Below are 21031 nucleotides of genomic sequence, written 5' to 3' on the forward strand. Positions count from 1 at the left end.
AAATGCAGTTCTTAAATCTTCAGAAAAGGGGAAAATAGCTCAGGAAGATAATCCAAAATCAGGGTCAAAAGACAAGCTGTTGTCAAAAAGAACATTCCAGGAAAGGCAAACAAATCCACAGGGCATTTATTTACAGTAACATAGCAAAGTGTTTTGGGTAACCTGTCCTATGGCCAAGTCCATTTCCCATGAGTTAAATGTTTCATACAGATGTCTGGATAATAGGTGAGGTCATGCATGCGTGTTTTAGGCCCTATTCTTGGAAAGTGTGCTGAATTTGCGCATACAGTACAGTATGCTTAATAGTATAATACAAAATGTTCATTTGGGAGTTTAGTTCATGCGCCGAATGTTTGAAGACACAGTAACGACCTTGATTACAGGCATGTTTGGCTACAGGATTTCAAATGCCATGCTTTACATAGGCACTGCACTAGAATAGAATTGTATTAAACATATAGGGAAAGCACTGCAGTTGAAGCAAAAAACTGAAAAACACTTTTTAGTTTGTATATAAAAAATGTAACTTAGAAAATTGCTGCAGCCTAAGCCATGTTTATAACAAAGAATGCATATAAGATGGGCGTACACAGTGTGTTTTGCAGAGAGTTTATGCTGTTCATGTGTTTAGTTGTCATTGATGCCCACACATCACATGAGAAGAGGAAGAGAGAAGGAGAACTATGTAGAATAGAAGGGTGATGTAATAGTTTAGTCCTTACAGTGTCTGTGCAGTCTCTCACTCGAATACTTATACTGCATGGATTACTGTATATGGTTTTACTCCAGTTGAAATAGTCTTAGCTATGAGGCCTCACTTGCTCTTCTTCATGCTCCTCCTTCGTCTCTGTGGTCTTTCAGGTAAGATGATGGACAAACTCCAACTTTCAGCAATGCATGCAATAGTTATTATACCGATATTCTTTTCTTCTGTATTTTGCATTGATTCTCTTCTAATCAAAATGAATAGCAAAGCTTGTCAACTGAATTATACTTAATGCTTTTATCTCAGTCAATATGTCAGTATCTGCAAAATTATTTAAATGGTTTGTATTCAGTTAAGTTAATGTTAAGTATTCAGTTGATAAATTGTTTAGAAGTGGTTTTATCCGGATCCAGATTATACACCTTGAGGTTTTACCTTCATTTGTTGTGACATGGAAAGGATTTGGTTTTGAATAATCTTCCTCTGCATTTCCTGAATTTGATAGCTAGGAATACATACAGTACAGCATAAGAAGAAATACTGTGGTACAAAATATTTTTTAATGATGTTGACTGAATTCTAATTATTTTGTTTTCACATTGATGAGAGCATATGGAGCACAGTCACAAGAAAAACTTTACTTTCTCTTTGACCTAATAGCACATCAGCATAACGCACTAACTCAACCGAAACATCCTCATCTTCTCTTTTGTTCGGTTGAAAATAAACCAATGAGAAGGGAAAAAATCTTGGGAAATTGTTAGTGAAGTTACGGGCACTTTTACAAATGGTGAGGGTCAAATCTTAATTACAAAGTTAGGGAAATTATATGAAAGAAACTACAGTATGTTCGGTAAAGGTGGTGAAATAACCTAACCGTAATCACTCATTTACTGTATAGTGCCACATAGTTAAAAATGGAAAAGCAAAACTGCCTGAAAAAAACTGTACAACCTGTAGGATCACTACGACACCCTCTGAATGCATGCTGAGTTTCGTGGAATTCCGTTCAGGGGGGGGCCATTTGATAAATTGGCCTGCGGGTAGTGGTGTTGAGCGAAAGATAAAGTAGAAATGTACACACGCACACACACACACACACACCATTAGCCCCCCCCCCCCCACACACACTCAGAAGCGAACACACACACACACACACACACACACACACACACACACACACACACACACACACACACACACACACACAGAGAGAGTGAAGGTACATATACACATGCACACACTCATTTACATCTACAAGAGTAGGAGATAGAGTAAGGGATGGAGACAAGTTGACAAGTCAAATAAAGTTTTTTGAATTGAATTGAATTGAAGGTGATTTACTTCTGTGGAGAGAATGTGCAGGACTGGACGGCGGCCATATTTTGTAGTTCTGTTGTGATATATCTAGTTTTGGGTTGCTATTACATTAGAATTGCAGACCAAAGAGCATGTAATGTGCTGCAATTTCAAGACTGGATTACTTAGTTTATTATGAGGAATGCTTTACGTCCCTGTGTTCAGTAAGGTCTGCTGTGTGTCAAGAGTTTATGAGATATCTCACTGATAAGAATGGATGTGGAGAAGTGCCAGAACTGGAGCATTCCGACCCACTTCAAATACTGTTTGTTTCTTAAGTACTTAAGTAAGTAACTTTAAGGAAACAAACAGTTTCCTCCCCCAAGTTTTGAGCCACAACAGCAAGCCCTCCGAACAAACAGATCCATTGGAGTTGCTAGTCACAGCTCTGCACATTGAGCGGCAGGGGTGTTATGTGAGAATGCTCTTTGTAGAGTACGCCTTGGTTTTACTGTAACACCATCTGCATACAGACATACTGCTCACCAAACTGTCAGCATTGGCCCTCTCTCACTCTTCTGCTTCTGGATAGGGGACTTCCTAATAAGCCGCTCCCTACCCAGACAGTGAGACTTGGCCCCTACATTTCCTCCTCCCTTAAACTCTGTACCGGCTCCCCTCAGGGCTGCTTGCTGAGTCCCCCATACTCTATGCCCTTTATACACAATTGCACTTCCACCTACCCTGGGAACACAATAAAAAATTTGCAGAAGACACCAATATGGTCGGGAGGTGATGAAGTTAACTAGAGGCTGCCAACAACCTGAAGCTAAACACCAACAAAACCAAAGAATTCATACTGGACTTCAGAAAGAACAGAGCCGTCCTCACCCGATTCTATTCATGTATGTAGAGGGTAAAAAACCTTCAAGTTTCTCTGCACACACATCTCTGCCGACCTCTCCTTGTCTGAGAACACCATGGCGGTCAGCAAGAAGACAAAGAATTGAATCAGAGTTAGCATGTAACGGGACCGAGTGTCAAAAGACCAGAGCAGTGGAGAGAGAACATGTAGTGTTGTATGAAAAGAGCTTCTTCGTTTGTGAAAAGATCCTGAGTTTGGTGTGGTGAAACAGCAGGGTTAATAGTAGCTAAACATAAATAGGCTTGGAGCCTAGAGATGAGTGACCCATAAGTGACCATGAGTAAAGGTATAAAACCTAAACACAAAGCGCCAGAAGCAGCTTTGCTTCGGGAACCAATGCTCTGAGATGCATTACTGTAAAGCTATTCTTCTAAGTGTCCTTTCACTTGGTCAAAATGGTTCTTTGAATCAGTTAATCAGAATTAGACACCACAAACACAACCCTGTGGAGCACTAGTGCTGAGGCACAGAGGATCAGAAATGGGGTCACCCACACTGACACACTGTCTCCTTGTTTAATCCTGCCCCTACCTGCATAGGCCTACTCCATGCTTTTTATTGACCCCAAACAGAATAGTTCCATAGCCTATAGCTTCACTGCTGTGTATTTAGATTATAGTACATTTACACTAGAGTCTTGGGTTGGAATAACGCTGAGAAGCCAACAGGCTTTATTGCTGCTTTCTTAATAATCAGCTGACTCACTGCAATTGATGTTGAGTGAGAGCAGAGAGGAGTGGGATGTGAAGAGGCTGCAGACAATGTGAAGGAGACACATTTCAGGCGACTAAAGGCCACTTTGGAACACGGAGTTAGCTACTGCATTTTTAGGGTTCAATAACTCTAAACCTTATTCGGTAACACTTTATTTGAAGGGGTCTAAATAAGGTTGTCATGTAACCGTCATAAGAATGACATGACACATGTTATGCACATTAATGACACATTATTGATGCTTATGACTGTTGTCATAATGTGTCATTCGGTTTTTGTTATGTCAAGTTGACATTGTTTGAGCCTCATCATTATGACAACTTGATATTAGGCAAGATGACATTATCTGACGGCGTCTTTGTCATGACAATTTGACATTAGGCAAGAAAATGTAATCCGTTTACAATATTGTCATGACAACTTGACATATAACTGTGCTTGGCCTGACTTATCTTCTGGGGTTTTTTTAAGTGATGAGCCTGAACTCATGACACCATTATGAATTGGTCATGAATACTTTTCTTGACCTCAACTACAGTGGTACAGTTTTGACTTGTCATTAAGCTGTCACAAAGAACTAGTAGGCCTACTGACCAAAATAGTTTTCTGACAGTGTAATCAATACTTACCTTTGACCTCAAGTGAACTATCTGAGATGTTTCCTGAACATGTCATGAAGTGTCATTACACTGTCATGTAGGTTTCATTTCTGTACATTTTACATTTCTGGAACATAGAGTCTAATTTCAAGTATAATAACAACAAACACCATACTCAAGTCATGACTTCAAAGAGTTTATTTCAGCAATGAATTTTGCAAAACCATAATATGGTAATACATTGTAGAGCCTCGTTGCCATGGGTAGCTATCCTGAGTTCTTTAAAACCACTTAGCTTTGTGATCCCACAATTATATGCAAATTCTATTTACTCTTATTTACACATTCATCACACATGCATTACACTCAATCTTCAATAGTTTTCAGTGGGCTAACTTTCAGTTTCAGGTATCAAATGCAATGCAACATCCAAGCAAACATTCTTTGTCATCAAAATAGAATACCAAACCTATAGCCGGCAGTTATTAAGTAAATAAATAAAAAATGAGTAGGCTACCCAACCAGCTGTCAGAGTTCGTGTGGCAGGCCTGTAACGTTGCTGGTGTGCGTTGAAGCAGTCGTTCTCCCTTCTTCTCCCTGTGTTGTTTCTTATTTCCTGATTACCCTTGACCTCTAGCTCAATTCTCATTGGCTCAAATAATACAAATGTAACATAAACTACACATTTCCATTCTTTTCACTTTTAGAATCAAAACATAATATCTTGACAACATTTCAGTAACTAGGAAATTATAAACTAAATATGTTAATCTAAAGCAATGCAAAACCATGAAATTTAATAAACATGAGTTGCGTGCCCAAGAGTCAACGTTTCCAGAAGGCCTATGGGTATGAATATGTTTTGTTTATAATTTCCTAGTTATTGAAATGTTGTCAAGATATTATGTTTTGATTCTAAAGTGAAAAGGATGGAAATGTGTAGTTTATGTTACATTTGTATTATTTGAGCCAATGAAAATTGAGCTAGAGGTCAAGGGTAATCAGGAAATAAGAAACAACACCAGGGAGAAGCAAGGGGGCAGCGAACGTTCTGAGAGTGTAGACAGTATGGCGGCCGCCATGCTAACGAGAAGACCGTGGCTAGCTGGCCATTCCATTGAATCCTATGGGGCGTAAGCGCCACTTTGACATCAAATAACGTTACAGCTGAAGCGTTGTAAGCCTTTATATGAACATTTTCTATTGTCGGGGTACATACTACATTGTGAAATTGACATAATAATCTCGTAACTGTCTTATCGGCGGAGTAATTAACGTTTTTCGAAAGTCAATGCTAAAGTGTTAAAGGCGCATGCGTCCAGCGAGAGTAAAGCGTCGCCATAGGTCAGACTCGGTCAGACTACGTGCCTACGTCACATGTACGACATCTGAGCCTGCGCAGGAGACCTATGACGGAATAAGAAGACCTAAAAAAACGTTGAAATTTGCTTCCTCGGTCTCTGCTGCCGTCTACGTGATAGCTCTGTCCATATCTTTTACTGTCTATGGGGAGAAGAAGGGAGAAGGACTGCTGAGCGGGAAAGGTTTACCGCAGCCTAACACAAATAGAGCTCCCCAGTCCCGCCCCTCCTCCGAGAGAGGTGCTTGTCCGGAAGTAAAATTCTCATTCATTTCTCCCATTATAGATATATAGAGTTTTAGACCATGCCTTAGGCTAACCAGCTACGATGTGACTCATAAGCATATAACTTATAATTTCGAGTGAAAAAATGAACAGAAAATGTAAAAAAAGCGAAAGGTACAAGACTGTGTACATATCTTAAATTCCGAGATAGAGAACTCAAATCCCAGGATGCTTTGCAAACGTACACACATTTCCAACATTTGCAGCCTAAAGATAGTTTAACATGGTTCCATATTAATCTGAGAAAAGAAGATGATTACTTCCTACCGTTTCCATTGAGTAAATTCAACCTTCAAGATGAGAAAACCGTTATTTTTCGGAAGACCACACATCGGTCCTGATCAGCCCTGCAGCCATTTTAAGTTTTGAAGTTCCAGCGAGACGAAGCTGGACGATAGGCGCGGGAAAAGCTGAGTAGGGGAGAGCCGGGTCGATTGAAACGTGGGACGAAAGTAACACAGCGATTTCCTCGAAAACCATGCACATCTGAAATGTCATATGTCGTCAGTTTGTTCAACACACAAGACTTGCCAACCACGGGAAATCTCGTGCCATGACGTCATCGAATTCCAACGTTATCCCCGCAAACCTGTTTTTGACACCGGCAAGTAAAATCTTATGTGCGGTAATTTTTTTGTGATCACAACTCGTGTTTATCGTTTCATGCAATGATCACATGACCATACGAGAGATGAATCATTACTTAAACATGTCTGAAAGTGTTAAATGTCAGCATTTTGAGGTTTAGAAGCAAAATATGTTTAAGTGTTAGTTAGCACTGTCGGGACGATTGAAACAGTTGTTTCAATCGTCCCGAACTATCAATGCAAAAAAAAATAAAATGTTTCAAAATAAAAGAGGAAGATCAATTGTGAATCCCTCAACAAGGCTTACAACGGGAAATAAGTAAATTAGATGGAAATGTAGTCATCAGCATGGTATAAAATGAAGAAATGTGAGTTTAATCGAAACGCGTATCTCGACATTGACGCACACGGAAAAATACATTTTTTGACCTACTTATATTTTGAAGAATCAGGTGAAATTTTAGCCATGACAAGTACAGAAGTATGTTGTTAGGTATGTTTCATAAAAACTAGAGTAAAGTCAATGGTTTCTGTTTACAATATGCTGTTTCATTCGTCCCGCACATGTGTTTCAATTGACCCGACTGGGTGGGTCAATTGAAACAAATGACAACTTACGTTCAAAGTTAAAAAACAACACGATCACTCAAGGTGTATATGAAATTACACTGGTAACTAAGAGAGGACACATGTGAGTTGTTGATCATATGACAACATTATTTGTATCCCTTTCACCTGTTTTGAAAAAGACGTTAAACTGAAAAGTGTTTCAATTGACCCTGCTCTCCCCTACAGTTTGTTTGGCATTGCCATGGCAACGGCGATCTCTACCAATCAAAGGCTCTGCTTTCACCAGTTTTACACGTTAGGGTGTCGGGTAGTGTAGTACTCTCTCGTTAAATCGTGAATAAAGCATTGTTTTCTCAAAACAAGGTTGATGCCCCCATTAACTTTTGACATCTATATGAGCAGGTATAATCGCTTAGTCACATCGTAGCTGGTTTTAAGTCTACCATGGACGGTTACGATGTTATGGCTTATTCTCCAATTGTCAATGGAGAAATTGTATTGGATTTTTACTTCCGGACAAGGCTGTGGGCGGGACTGGGGAGCTCTATAATATAGCCTTTGTGTTTAGTGGGTAAAACACTTACTTAAACATTACTGCTAGACGGTGAAGTTGTGTTGGAAGTGAAAACTTCGAGACGAGAATTTCCCAGGAGTAGGCCTCCCAGCTGGCATCCTGACGTCAATTTGACATCAACAAGTAGTCAAGATTTTGACCAACATGTATGACGTGCATAAATATGCATAATTTCATTATATTTTGTAATGATTTCCTTGTGGTTGTAAAGAGGCCCAACAAAGGTATCAATCTAACATGTTTTTTCTGGTCCCTACATCTCAGGTCTATATTATTGACATTAAATCAACGTTAATTTGATGTCAGGAAATAAGACGTCAAATTGATGTGAAATTTATGTCAAAACAACGTCTGTTAAAATGTCTGAAAAGGTATATTATTAGCCTACTCATTGTAAATCGACGCGAGTTTTTCAACATCCTGACCCACACAGCAGAGGGTTCCAAAACGGACCCTCTGCGGCGGACTCCGTGTGGATACGCACATCGAACGCGCCCTTTCCAGTCCTAACGGCTCCTTCAGTTTTCAAATTTCTCGTTGATGAAGTGGAAGAAGACGAAACAGCGGCGTCTGAAGGCTCACTGTAAGTATGCTCCTATATGCTTTATTTATGCAGCTACCGAGTCTATCCACTGAAAAAGTACTTCCATAACACAAGTAACCTACTTATCTAGCTTTATTTGCTGATATTATCCGAAGATTTGCTGGTCTGCAGATATATATTGCTCATATTTACACACCAGCTACGGTCTAGCTGCTAGCTTTCGCAAGCTAATTTAGCCCACTTTAGACAGGGCTAAATCCTGTCCAACTGGGGCTTTGTTACCCTTTTAATGAAAGCTAAACTCAGAACTGAGTTTAAAATGAGCAACGTTTAATTTGGTTTAACGCTAACTTTGTGTTTGTGAACAACAAAAGTTGGCTTGCGTTAGCTAGCGTTAGTTTGTTAGCTAACGATAGCATTAAAGTTACAGGAAAACTAGTTTTTGTTAACGTTATGAAAGCTTAGATGTTGGACTCGGGAGTCTTTAAGAAAACGTAGGCCAATTCGGATGTGTCTAAACATCATTTCTTTCTGGGAGGGAGGCTGATTTCACATTGTTCACCAGTCCGGGATAACGTTAGCTGCTAGCTAATGGTTTTAAATTATGAATGACGTTAGCAGTAGCCTGCTAGTTCTAATAAGGTAGCGCTAACCAGCTGCCGCATGCTCAAACACATACGTCATAGCTCGACATTCTCTGCTGGCAGCAACAAATAGCGTTGGGACTCGTGCTTATATTTTGTACACGTTAGAAACCAGCAAACAGGCCTACTATTCAATCTAAAAAGTCCGGTTTCCAGACGTGTTTCCTGGTGACTTTTTAGATTGAACTGTAGCTGCTAGAGATTACTCTCTAACTTTTACGAAATATAAATGCACAAAGGGCACGAGGCTATTTGTTTTAAATTTTCATGTAGAAATACTGTCGTCTACGAGTTCATTTAATGACATTGAACGTTCCTTGGAGTAAGATTTAACTGAGAAGAGGCAAAATAGAAGAGGCAGTTGTTGACTTCATGTATGTCCTTGCTTTGCCTTGGCAAGGACCAGACACTTTGTTGTGAATGTTTAGAATATATGGGCAGAGGAGCTAAAATGATCAGCACCATATTCTGTGGATCCCAATATAATGCATTTTTTAATGGGGTGTATTATTGGTTATGATAAATATTTGGCCATTTCTTTCTGATGATAAACGTAATGCATATTTATGTATCTGTGTTGCAGGTCATTCACAAGTGGCTCCAGTCTGGTTTGGGGGTTCTGCCATCCAAGTAAAGTAAGCTTTACAGTTTTACATTTGATTTATTTGACTTTTGGTCTAAACATTAATAATAAAAAATAACCATATGCCTCTGTAACTGGTGTTACTAGTTCAGGACGAAGTGAAGGTAAATGTCAACATGCTTAAATGCCTTTGTCTGCTGTAATAAAACCTACCCTCTACCTCAAAAGCTCTCTAATGAAATGTACATTTATGTATCTGCGTTACAGGTTATTCACAAGTGGCTCCAGTCTGGTTTGGGGGTCTACGCTTTCTCATCCTGTCCTGCCACCCAAGTGAAGTAAGCTATACAGTTTTACATTTGATTTATTTGACTTTTGGTCTAAACATCAGTAATAAAAATAACCATATGCCTCTGTAAGTGGTGTTACTAGTTCAGGATGAAGTGAAGGTAAATGTCAACATGCTTAAATGCCTTTGTCTGCTGTAATAAAACCCACCCTCTACCTCAAAAGCTCTCTAATGAAATGTACATTTATGTATCTGCGTTACAGGTTATTCACAAGTGGCTCCAGTCTGGTTTGGGGGTCTACACTTTCTCATCCTGTCCTGCCACCCAAGTGAAGTAAGCTATACAGTTTTATATTTGATTTATTTGACTTTTGGTCTAAACATCAATAATAAAAATAACCATATGCCTCTGTAACTGGTGTTACTAGTTCAGGACGAAGTGAAGGTAAATGTCAACATGCTTAAATGCCTTTGTCTGCTGTAATAAAACCTACCCTCTACCTCAAAAGCTCTCTAATGAAATGTACATTTATGTATCTGCGTTACAGGTTATTCACAAGTGGCTCCAGTCTGGTTTGGGGGTCTACGCTTTCTCATCCTGTCCTGCCACCCAAGTGAAGTAAGCTATACAGTTTTACATTTGATTTATTTGACTTTTGGTCTAAACATTATTAATAAAAATAACCATATGCCTCTGTAACTGGTGTTACTAGTTCAGGAGGACGAAGTGAAGGTAAATGTCAACATGCTTAAATGCCTTTGTCTGCTGTAATAAAACCTACCCTCTACCTCAAAAGCTCTCTAATGAAATGTACATTTATGTATCTGTGTTACAGGTTATTCACAAGTGGCTCCAGTCTGGTTTGGGGGTCTACGCTTTCTCATCCTGTCCTGCCACCCAAGTGAAGTAAGCTATACAGTTTTACATTTGATTTATTTGACTTTTGGTCTAAACATTAATAATAAAAATAACCATATGCCTCTGTAACTGGTGTTACTAGTTCAGGACAAAGTGAAGGTAAATGTCAACATGCTTAAATTCCTTTGTCTGCTGTAATAAAACCTACCCTCTACCTCAAAGCTCTCTAATGAAATGTACATTTATGTATCTGCGTTACAGGTTATTCACAAGTGGCTCCAGTTTGGTTTGGGGGTCTACGCTTTCTCATCCTGTCCTGCCACCCAAGTGAAGTAAGCTATACAGTTTTACATTTGATTTATTTGACTTTTGGTCTAAACATTAATAATAAAAATAACCATATGCTTCTGTAACTGGTGTTACTAGTTCAGGACGAAGTGAAGGTAAATGTCAACATGCTTAAATTCCTTTGTCTGCTGTAATAAAACCTACCCTCTACCGAAAAGCTCTCTAATGAAATGTACATTTATGTATCTGTGTTACAGGTTATTCACAAGTGGCTCCAGTCTTGTTTGGGGGTCTACGCTTTCTCATCCTGTCCTGAGTGATTCTTGACATTGAAATTATATCAAAATTTGTCAATAAATGTTCATACTTTTGTCATTAATGTTTGATTTCGGATTTATGTTGAATTGACAGCGAAGCTTGATATTGAATGATAGCAAAATAGCATTAAAACATTGTCTTCCTATGCATCAACATCATGACATCTTGACATCAAATAAATGTTGAATTGACATCAAATGCCAACAAAACTTGACATGGAAATGACATCAACATCATGACATCTTGATGTCAAATAAATGTTGAATTGACATCAAAGCCTGATATTGAATGATATCAAAATAGCATCAAAACGTAATCAACCATCATGACATCAAATACATGTTGAATTGACATCAAATCCCGACAAAACATGACATCAAAATAACATCAAAATGACATCAGCAGAGGTCAAAATCTTGACATCAAATTGACATCAGTACATTGACGTCAATATGACTTTCATTCTAGACCTATTTCGTGACGTAATTTTGACATCAATGTTCGATGTCATATTGATGTCAAATTGATATCAAATGCCCACTGGGCTATAGATCCTTCAGCTAGTCAGCAAGACCTAGCTAGCTGCTAGCACGATGCGACTTGCCAATGACTTTGCGTGAGATAGCCTGCACGGCCACTCTCTCTTGGAACCTCCACGAGCCCCGCTGAAGACTTCTGTCCATCTGGTCCATCCATTACATCTAGCCTCTACGCTGAGTTTTCTTTTTTGCGCTGCCGGAGTATGGCGTTACATTTGTGCCTCAATTATGAGCGCAGAGTGGAGCAATATTGAGCGCAGAAACATATTTTGAGCAAGCACACAAATTATATTTTGAGGAGAAATTAAATTTGAGCACAAAGAATTTGTAATTGAGCAAACGGGAATCAGTTCTGTGCTCAACAAATGTCTTTGTGTGTTCGCTACGGTCAACATGTATGTGCAACAACAGCCCCCCTTTCATTCAGTTTCACTGTAGCCTACGCGCTCTCATACACAGCTCCCTTTGCTCGCTCTAGCTCTCTCCCTCTCACTCAAGTTCATCTCTGCGCTCGCTCAAATTCATCTCTGCGCTCGCTAAAAATCTGTAGATAATTGCCAACCAATCAGAAGATTCACCCGAATTTGATTGACGGGCAACCTGACCAATCAGAGTAGCTCTTCAGTCGACAAGAAGCCTTCCCCGCGGGAAAATTGTGAAAGTGGACATTTTTTAAAGCCTTCTCTCATCTACGGTCACTGTCTACGTACTTTTATCCAAAGACTTACAAAAGAGGATCAATATTTAAGCTAGCCTACAGCAGGGAAAGCTAAGCTAAGAGTACATATTGCAGGCATGAATATTTAACGTTAACGTTGCAACACAGTTATTTAAACAAAAGTCGAATGTACGTGCTGTTTCGTGTTTCGTTGGTTCCTCCCATAGATAGTAGTAACCTACGAATGAAACAGGCGGAAGGCAAAAGAAGCATACAGTTTAGGCTATAGTTAGAAACATACATGCTCCAAACTATATCATGTTTATATAGTTCAACATGTTATTTCACAGTGATTTTATGTGTTTGGGGACACCACACATTCAAATAAATGCCCTTAATGGCAACAGGCTATGGTTAACATGGCAAAAACTCGACAGCTTGCCAGGCACTTGCCTACAGTAGTTACGGGTTGCTAAGCCACGATTGGCCTGTGGCAATTTTAGGGCTTCTGATTGGTTGGCAATTGTGGCACAAATGTAACGCTGTCTACAGATTTTGAGCGAGCGCAGAGATGAACTTGAGCGAGAGGGAGAGAGCTGTGTATGAGAGCGCGTACAGTGAAACTGAATGAAAGGCGGGCTGTTGTTGCACATACATGTTGACCGTAGCGAATTCACAAAGACATTTGTTGAGCACAGAATTGACTACCGTTTGCTCAATTACAAATTATTTGTGCTCAAGTTAAATTTTTCCTCAAAATATAATTTGTGTGCTTGCTCAAAATATGTTTCTGCGCTCAATATTGCTCCACTCTGCGCTCATAATTGAGGCACAAATGTAACGCCATACCGGAGCTATGTGCTGGAGTGGCGTGAAAGAGCCGTTTTGGTTTTAGGCTTCAACGCACACTAGCAACGTTACAGGCCTCCCACACCAACTCTGACAGCTGGTTGGGTAGCCTACTCATTATTTATTTATTTACTTAATAACTGCCGGCTACAGGATAGGGTTTGGTATTTTATTTTGATGAAAAAGAAAACCATTGTTTGCTTGGATGTTGGTTGTAGGCTATTTCATTTGATACCTGAAACTGAAAGTTAGCCTATTGAAAACTATTGAAGATTGAGTGTAATGCATGTGTGATGAATGTGTAAATAAGAGTAAATAGAATTTGCATATAATTGTGGGATCACTAAGCTAAGTGGTTATATTTCAAATAGAGGTGATAAATGAACGCTTGGATTATTGTTTATTTAATACTTTAAAGAACTCAGGATAGCTACCCATGGCAACGAGGCGCTACAATGTATTATGGTTTTGCAGAATTCATTGCTGAAATAAACTCTTTGAAGTCATGACTTGAGTATCGTGTTTGTTGTTATTATACTTGAAATTAGACTCAATGTTCCAGAGATGTAAAATGTACAGAAATGAAACTTACATGACAGTGTAATGACACTTCATTGCATGTTCAGGAAACATCTCAGATGGTTCACTGTACTTGAGGTCAGAGGTAAGCATTCATGACACTGTCAGAAAACTATTTTGGTCTGGAATAGTTCTTTGTGACAGCTTAATGACAAGTCAAAACTGTACCACTGTAGTTGAGGTCAAGAAAAATATTCATGACCAAGTTATAGTGGTGTCATGACAGCCAATTGTTCAGGCTCATCACTTAAAAAACCTAGAAGATAAGTCAGGCCAAGCACAGTTTTACGTCAAGTTGTCATGACAATATTGTAAACGGATTACATTTTCTTGCCTAATGTCAAGTTGTCATGACAAAGACGCCATCAAATAATGTCATCTTACCTAATGTCAAGTTGTCACAGTGATGACGCTCAAACAATGTCAACTTGACATAACAAAAACCGAATGACACATTATGACAACAGTCATAAGCATCAATAATGTGTCATTAATGTGCATGACATGTGTCATGTCATTCTTATGACGGTTACATGACACCCTTATGTAGACCCCTTCAAATAAAGTGTTACCCCTTATTCTAATGATAACCCCTTTTTATGTTTATGACACATTCATGACAGTGTCACTGTTATGTAAATACCTTCAAGTAAAGTGTAACCGAATGGACTAAACATAATGCACATTAACACTTTAGTCTATCAGAATGGAAAGTTAAATGGCATTCTAAGCGGACATTCGGGTCAAAATGTGCCACGCCTGTGTCTCTTTTCAGGCAATTTATTCCCAGCCTGCGTGCTCATACTGTAGCAGTTGGTTTGGTCACTCGCTTTCAACCCATCACCTCCCCTAATATGCCTCATCTTAGGAGTAGCCTATAGGGGTGTACGCATGGATCCTGCTTGACTCCTGCACAGTAGATTCCTACACGATCCCTGCATATAACACACCATGATCCTAGCTAGAGACTTTGCCCCCCAGTGCTCCTGATGAGCAGGTTGTCGCCTTGCATGGCAGCCTCCATCACCGGTGTATGAGTGTATGTGTGTGTGTGTGTGTGTGTGCGAGAGAGAGTGTGTGAATGTGACAGTGTATTTGTGCTTTGGGTGCTCACAGGAGTCTAAGTGCTATATAAATGCAGTCCATTTACCATTTCTTTCTTAAGAATAACAATGTGTGTGCAGGTAGCTATTTGTCATTGAATTTGAATTTATCAGTCAATGTTATTTTTTTCACAGAAAGTCAACATCTCAGCTCTGTGACTAAAGTGTCTATACAGAGAGGACAAACCATCACCATTCCATTCCTCTATACTCAGACGTACAAACATCACAAGAAAGTCTGCAATCGAGGAACTACACCCTATGGAGATTGGGATGCTGAAGTACAGAATGGAAATAAGAGGAGCACTCGGGTCATGTCCATGTCTGATGATGTCACCAACAACATTTTCACTCTGACTGTGAGGATGGATGTTGGAGTTCCATATCCTAATATGAATGTTAAGAAATATCATTGTAGTGTTGCAAGAGGTGGACCAACTAATGACAAAGAGTTCAGTTTGTTAGACGCAGGAGGTAAGATCTCCTCCTAACACAGCATGTCCAGCCTTTGTGTGTTCATTACAGTATTACTGTTTACAGTATTTCTGAAGGTGCTGATTTCCTACCATGTCAGTCAGTGACCCTCAAGACCTACTGCAAATCAGAAAAAGTTGGGGAGTTGTGCAAAATGCAAATAAAACAGAAAGTGATAATATATGGCTACATAAGTCTTGTAAACACATAGCAGCAAAAAGGCCCTAGACAACATATCAAGTTGAAACTGAAAATGTTGACTATATCATGAAAATCTATACCGGTATGCAGAGGTGGAAAACTTTCATTTCAACATTTATTTAAACCAGCTCATTCTAATTAGCACAACTCTTCAGCTAGGTAGAGCAGCACATTACGTCAGTTCCTTTTAAACAAGCTCAGGCCCAGATAAGATGTACTGTATTGTATGTCTAAATACAATTTTCACTGTTGTATGGTAAAGTTTACACTAACATCTCTGAATCAAACTGTGCATAATGATTATCAGAGGTATTCCTGAGCCCATGCAATGATTTTCTTCACATAATTAGGTCTGGTTTTAATGCAGTGCCATCTGAGGTCGAAAAGACCATGTCCATTTGGGATTGTAGAAAGCAGACATTTCTATAATTGTTTTGAACTAAAATGTTCATTCTTAAAACCTCAGTGGCTATACTGTAACTCTGCTCTTACTGGTGTTCTCAGGTACTCCAGAGCTCCATGTTCAGAATCAAACTGTATTTGGATATGAAGGTGGGGATGTGGATATAAAATGCCTCCATAGAAACCTCAGTGGAGAGAAGAAGTGGTGCAGAGTTGATGGATCTTGTCTGGAAGCTGGAGAAGTGGATGGCATGTCAGTGGAGACAGCAGATGTAGCAGGAGTGTTCAGAGTGACTCTGAGGAACCTCCAGGAGAAGAACAGCGGCTGGTACTGGTGCTCTGTGGGACAGTTCCAGATGCCTGTTCACATCACTGTCAGTAAGGGGACCATTCCTCACACCACCAGCATCACTGAGACAACTCCAACAACAGAGATGTCTCTCAGCACTGCAGATGGTATTTCATACGGTTAATGTCCCTGGCTTGTATTACAGAAATGGCATTCATATGTCACTTGTATTTACACAGCCACATTTATTTGATTTTGACCAATCTGTCATTATTTATTTAACTCTGATGTTGATATACTAACTTCTTTCCCATCTCCCCAGGTGTCTCAAATAGCACTAGAAACACCCAGAAAGATCACATTAAACTGTAAGGTTTTTATATCCTTTTGATATTATGCAATGTTGAAATATGATCAGAATTGCACAATGTGTCAAATAGGTCAGGATATTGTATTTCATATCCACCTGAAATCTTAATAAATGCTCAGACCAGGAGGAAAGCCTTGATCTTACAATAACACAACAGTCAACATGATCAACACGTCTCTCTATAAGTGTTTAATAGTTTTCCTTTATATTTCCAGAGTTCTCTACTGTCTTCTGGGAGTTCCACTGCTGATCATTAGTGCTGTAATATGCTTCATACTAAAGAAACAGAGTATGTATGTACACAGTACTGATATATCTACACAATGTAGGTCTGGCCATGTGGTTTCACCTATATAGCCCTAGGGACTAGGAAGATAATATTGCGTTCAACCACACTTTGCAATGCATCCCCCACAACAACATTACTATTGCATGAACCAATGTGTAACTCAACATGAAGGCAATCAGAGAGGTTCAATTCAATTCAATTCAAAAAACTTTATTTATCCCGAGGGGCAATTTCTCCATGCAGGCATACCGACACATAAGACGCACAACATATAACACAAACAAGACAAGACAAAAAAGGTTTTATGGTTTGACAAAATGTTTCACTTATTATGATGAGTTTTAATTACAGCATTCTTAATGGTTGTTTCGTGGAATTCCATTCTGAATGTATTTTTTCTCTCTTCAGAGAACAAAAGAAGTCTTGGGACAGGCAGAAAGTCCAATCCTGAGGTAACTTTACAAAAAGCAAAAAAAAAAAAGAACACACATATTTTTATATTACTTTTATATATCCAACTCCATGTCTTTTAAGACTATCCTGACTTGGACTGCTGTTTTTCTTTGTAGTCATCTGAACCTGAAGTCACATACACCTCTCTGAGTTTCAAGAAAGGATCAAAAAATGCAACAAAACAAGAAATATCTAGACAAGTAAAATGAGCATCTTACTGCCTGTTGATTATTATGTTATGTTGTCTGTATATCTGTCTCTCTATATAGGCTATCTATTTGTGTAGTTGAACTGTATGTATCTGTATATTATTTTTCTATCAGCCTATTGTTTGAACACAGTATCCATTCTCTTTCAGCACCACACCAGACACCAGGATGTGACATACAGTTCTGTTGCCTCACAAATGGTACAGCATATTGTCATATTAGATATAAAGTCTTCTGATTCCGTTTTCAGAGATTTTTCATGATATAACTGAGTGCATCATATTTGAGAACTACTGTATGAACTACAGGGTTTTACTTACACAAGGGAGTGGTATGGCTTGATTTTGTCTCTCAATAGGCTGGAGATGATGTCACTTACAGTCATGTTTCCCATCAAAACAGAAGCATAAGAAAGGTAAATCCAACCTGAACAAGCTCAAAATATTTAACATACATGAGAACCTACTGTATGTAATTATTGGAACTGTAGGCCAACGTGTGTTTTTCTGTGTACAGGCAATGAGGTATCCTGTAGCTGATGATGTTACCTACAGTGCTGTTTCACAAAAACATGCCCAGGTATGTTTGAATAGCCTATGGGGTTCTCATGCTTATTGAGGCATGTCAGTCATCATGAGCTGACGTATGGATATGTTGCCTGTTTTAACAAACCTTTTAGAAGTATGATTCTTTCTATCCATAGGTGTTTTATGGAATATTCCCAAAATGTATATGATCAGTTAATATATAGTGCACGGATACTGTGCAATTGAACACTGTATGGTCAGAAAAATGTAGGAAAGTTGCTACTCATTTGCACTGATCCACCTACAAATTGTGTAAATGAAGTCTTGCGATGATGTTGCAGTTTTCAGAGATTTTAGATAGTGTAACTATCATGAGCACATTATGAGTTGAGAACTGTGCCAAACCAACATAAACAACTGAAAGGAATATGAATCTACGGAGGTGTACAGTACTTACGCAAGGGAGTGGTGGGGGTGGATTTTCCTCTCTCAATAGGCTGGAGATGATGTCACTTACAGCCATGTTTCCCACCAAAACAGAAGCATAAGAAAGGTAAATCCAACCTGAACAAGCTCAATATATTTAACATACATGACAACCTATGTAATTATTGGAACTGTAGGCCAACGTGTGTTTTTCTGCGTACAGGCTATGAGGTATCCTGTAGCTGATGATGTTACCTACAGTGCTGTTTCACAAAAACATCCAGGTATGTTTGAATAGCCTATGGTGTTCTCATGTTTATTCACGAATGCCTTGGGTAGTATTCAAAATAAGTCCTTAAACCTCTTTTCTTGTTTGTAGCTTTGAAAAGCCAGCCAATGATGTGAATCTGGGAAAATAATCTCAAGTGGATATCACTGCATCTCTCTGCTGCCTCCTCCTCTTGTTCCTCTGTTTTTAGACCATTTGATTATGCCAGAACTACTGTAACTAGGTTTTTGTTACATCTATCATTGATAACTCTGTGAAGGTTGTCAATTAATAAATGAATGTCTACATGTCAATCAAGTGTAAAGGAGTAGGCCTATATGAGGGTGCTTGAGATTACATGAAAGTGAGCCTTGTCTGTGTACAAACACCAACACATTTGTGAAGGATTGTGTGTGGTACTTTTAAACAATCTAACTGATCCTGTCAAGTAATTGCTGTAAATCATCTGTTTTTCATGAGCAATGGACGCTGTAAGTCATACAACTAACAACTTACAGTTCAGCCCTTAGATGTCATGTCTGACTCTTAAACAGAACATGATCTTGGAGGATGTCACAGTTTCACCCTCTTTTAGGAAGTACATCCTCTAATATATCCAGCCTCAGTGGAAAAACAAAACACATGATGATTTATGATTTATGATGATAATTGATTTATGATTGATGATTTATGTTCACATGTAGGTTATTGTATGTATCCAGGCCTATGTGTGTGCCTTGTGCTATAACAGTTTTCCCCGTTTGTGCCTACAAAAACACGTGGCACAATTTCTGAAGCTTGTCATTCAAGGTCAAAAAGCTTAAAATCTGCAAAACTAGAAGCTGAATGATTATTGAAATCCTGATTTCTTATAGACTAGCATATAAAAACACTGAATAATTCACAAAATTCACAAAAACAACTTATTAGCACACTGTTAGAGGAAGAAGGGATTATTATAAAGTTTGAGTCCAGCAGTTGTTGGTTGTAATGGGAACAGCTGTGTGGTTTTGTGTGTGTGTGTGTGTGCGTGTGTGTGTGTGTGTGTGTGTGTGTGTGTGTGTGTGTGCGCGCGCGCAGTAGTGTGGCTCAGTTGAGTAGAAGTGTAAAACATATTCTGTGGTTAGATCATTGTGCTTTCAGGAGTGCAGGAGTAGTTTGAATACATCTATGGTGCTAATAGCAACAAATAATCTATCATTTGCCAATTATTACAATAATAGTGGCAGCTTAATAAGGTGCTGAAGTAGTTAGGCCTACTAATGACCTGAATAGTATGCTGAAAAATATATTGAATATATAAAATATAGGTAACACTTTATATTAGCACACACATATTCACCAGTAATTAGCTGCTTACTAACATGTATATTAGTAGCATACTAGCCATTTGTTAGTCATTATAAGTCACTAATTAATACCTTATTCAGCAAGACCTTATTCTACCCTTACTAGACCCTTAATTAAGAATTTCCCCTATGTAAGCTCCTAATTACCCCTTATTCATAGTTATTAAATAAGTTGCTGCATATGAATTATGACCTAAATATGCATGGCTCAGTATGGGGCTTGTAAGGTGGTAGTACCACAAGAACAGTTATTCGCACCGAATAGTACTTATCAAAGATGGTCTATTCAAATGGAACTAGACACTAAACCACCAGTGCTAATAGTGTACAAATAACTAATAATTAAGTCTTTGTAATGCCAAATATGTTCCCTATTCTAAAGTTGTGTCTTTGTTCACATTTAATTCACAATTCATTTGGCACTTATTAACCCCCATGTGTTCCCTAAACTAAAGTTGCCTCCTATTCACACTTATTAACTGTATTACAGCACATAGTAGGCTACACAAGAAGCAGACAGCTAAGTTAGCACAAATACAAAATATATAATGAATACGAGATAGCGAGAAAGGCGAACCTGGATATATTTGTATGCTAACTTTCTTGGCTCCTGAGTACTCAAAAGTCTCAAACTCAAAACTATTTTTTTAAGTGTGAAGGGTCACATAAATAAGACTTCCGGTGTGAATAAGTTGTGGGTTTGCTATTTGGTCTACTGTATGTTGTATCAAATTCTCTGTTCTTTTCCTTACGGACAGCATCTTATTCTTCCCTACTGACCTCAAACAGCAGAGCTAAGGATTGAATCACACCAGATTTCTCCTTTAGTATGAGGCAGTATACATACATGGGGGTTAATAGTGCCAAATTATTTGTGAATTAATAGTGAACAAAGATCCAAC

At 38.8% G+C, this 21031-nt stretch overlaps 1 protein-coding gene and 1 long non-coding RNA gene across 2 annotated transcripts; both read left to right on the forward strand.

The window, feature by feature from the left end:
- Window positions 1-723: 723 nt before the first annotated feature.
- On the forward strand, window positions 724-19094 carry LOC134065931 (CMRF35-like molecule 8). Its single transcript, XM_062521057.1, has 13 exons — window positions 724-861; window positions 15008-15346; window positions 16052-16405; window positions 16561-16606; window positions 16824-16897; window positions 17306-17349; window positions 17467-17550; window positions 17709-17759; window positions 17918-17974; window positions 18076-18138; window positions 18583-18639; window positions 18736-18796; window positions 18892-19094. The coding sequence occupies exons 1-13, from the start codon at window positions 807-809 to the stop codon at window positions 18915-18917; spliced, it is 1311 nt and encodes a 436-aa protein (XP_062377041.1). The 5' UTR covers window positions 724-806; the 3' UTR covers window positions 18918-19094.
- LOC134066118 (uncharacterized) lies at window positions 7942-9716 on the forward strand. The gene is made up of 3 exons (XR_009936376.1): window positions 7942-8202; window positions 9391-9442; window positions 9658-9716. It is a non-coding gene; the product is annotated as an uncharacterized LOC134066118 (long non-coding RNA).
- Window positions 19095-21031: the final 1937 nt, after the last annotated feature.

Source organism: Sardina pilchardus, chromosome 19 (assembly GCF_963854185.1).
Source record: "Sardina pilchardus chromosome 19, fSarPil1.1, whole genome shotgun sequence".
Taxonomy (NCBI): Eukaryota; Metazoa; Chordata; class Actinopteri; order Clupeiformes; family Clupeidae; genus Sardina; species Sardina pilchardus.

What these genes read in the sequence shown, in the direction of transcription:
- LOC134065931 (XM_062521057.1), top strand. Translation starts at nt 807, where the DNA reads ATGAGGCCTCACTTGCTCTTCTTCATGCTCCTCCTTCGTCTCTGTGGT. An exon ending in GTTCTGTTGCCTCACAAATG is followed by an intron (nt 17,760 to 17,917) that starts GTACAGCATATT and finishes GTCTCTCAATAG; the next exon opens with GCTGGAGATGATGTCACTTA. An exon ending in AAAACAGAAGCATAAGAAAG is followed by an intron (nt 18,640 to 18,735) that starts GTAAATCCAACC and finishes TTCTGCGTACAG; the next exon opens with GCTATGAGGTATCCTGTAGC.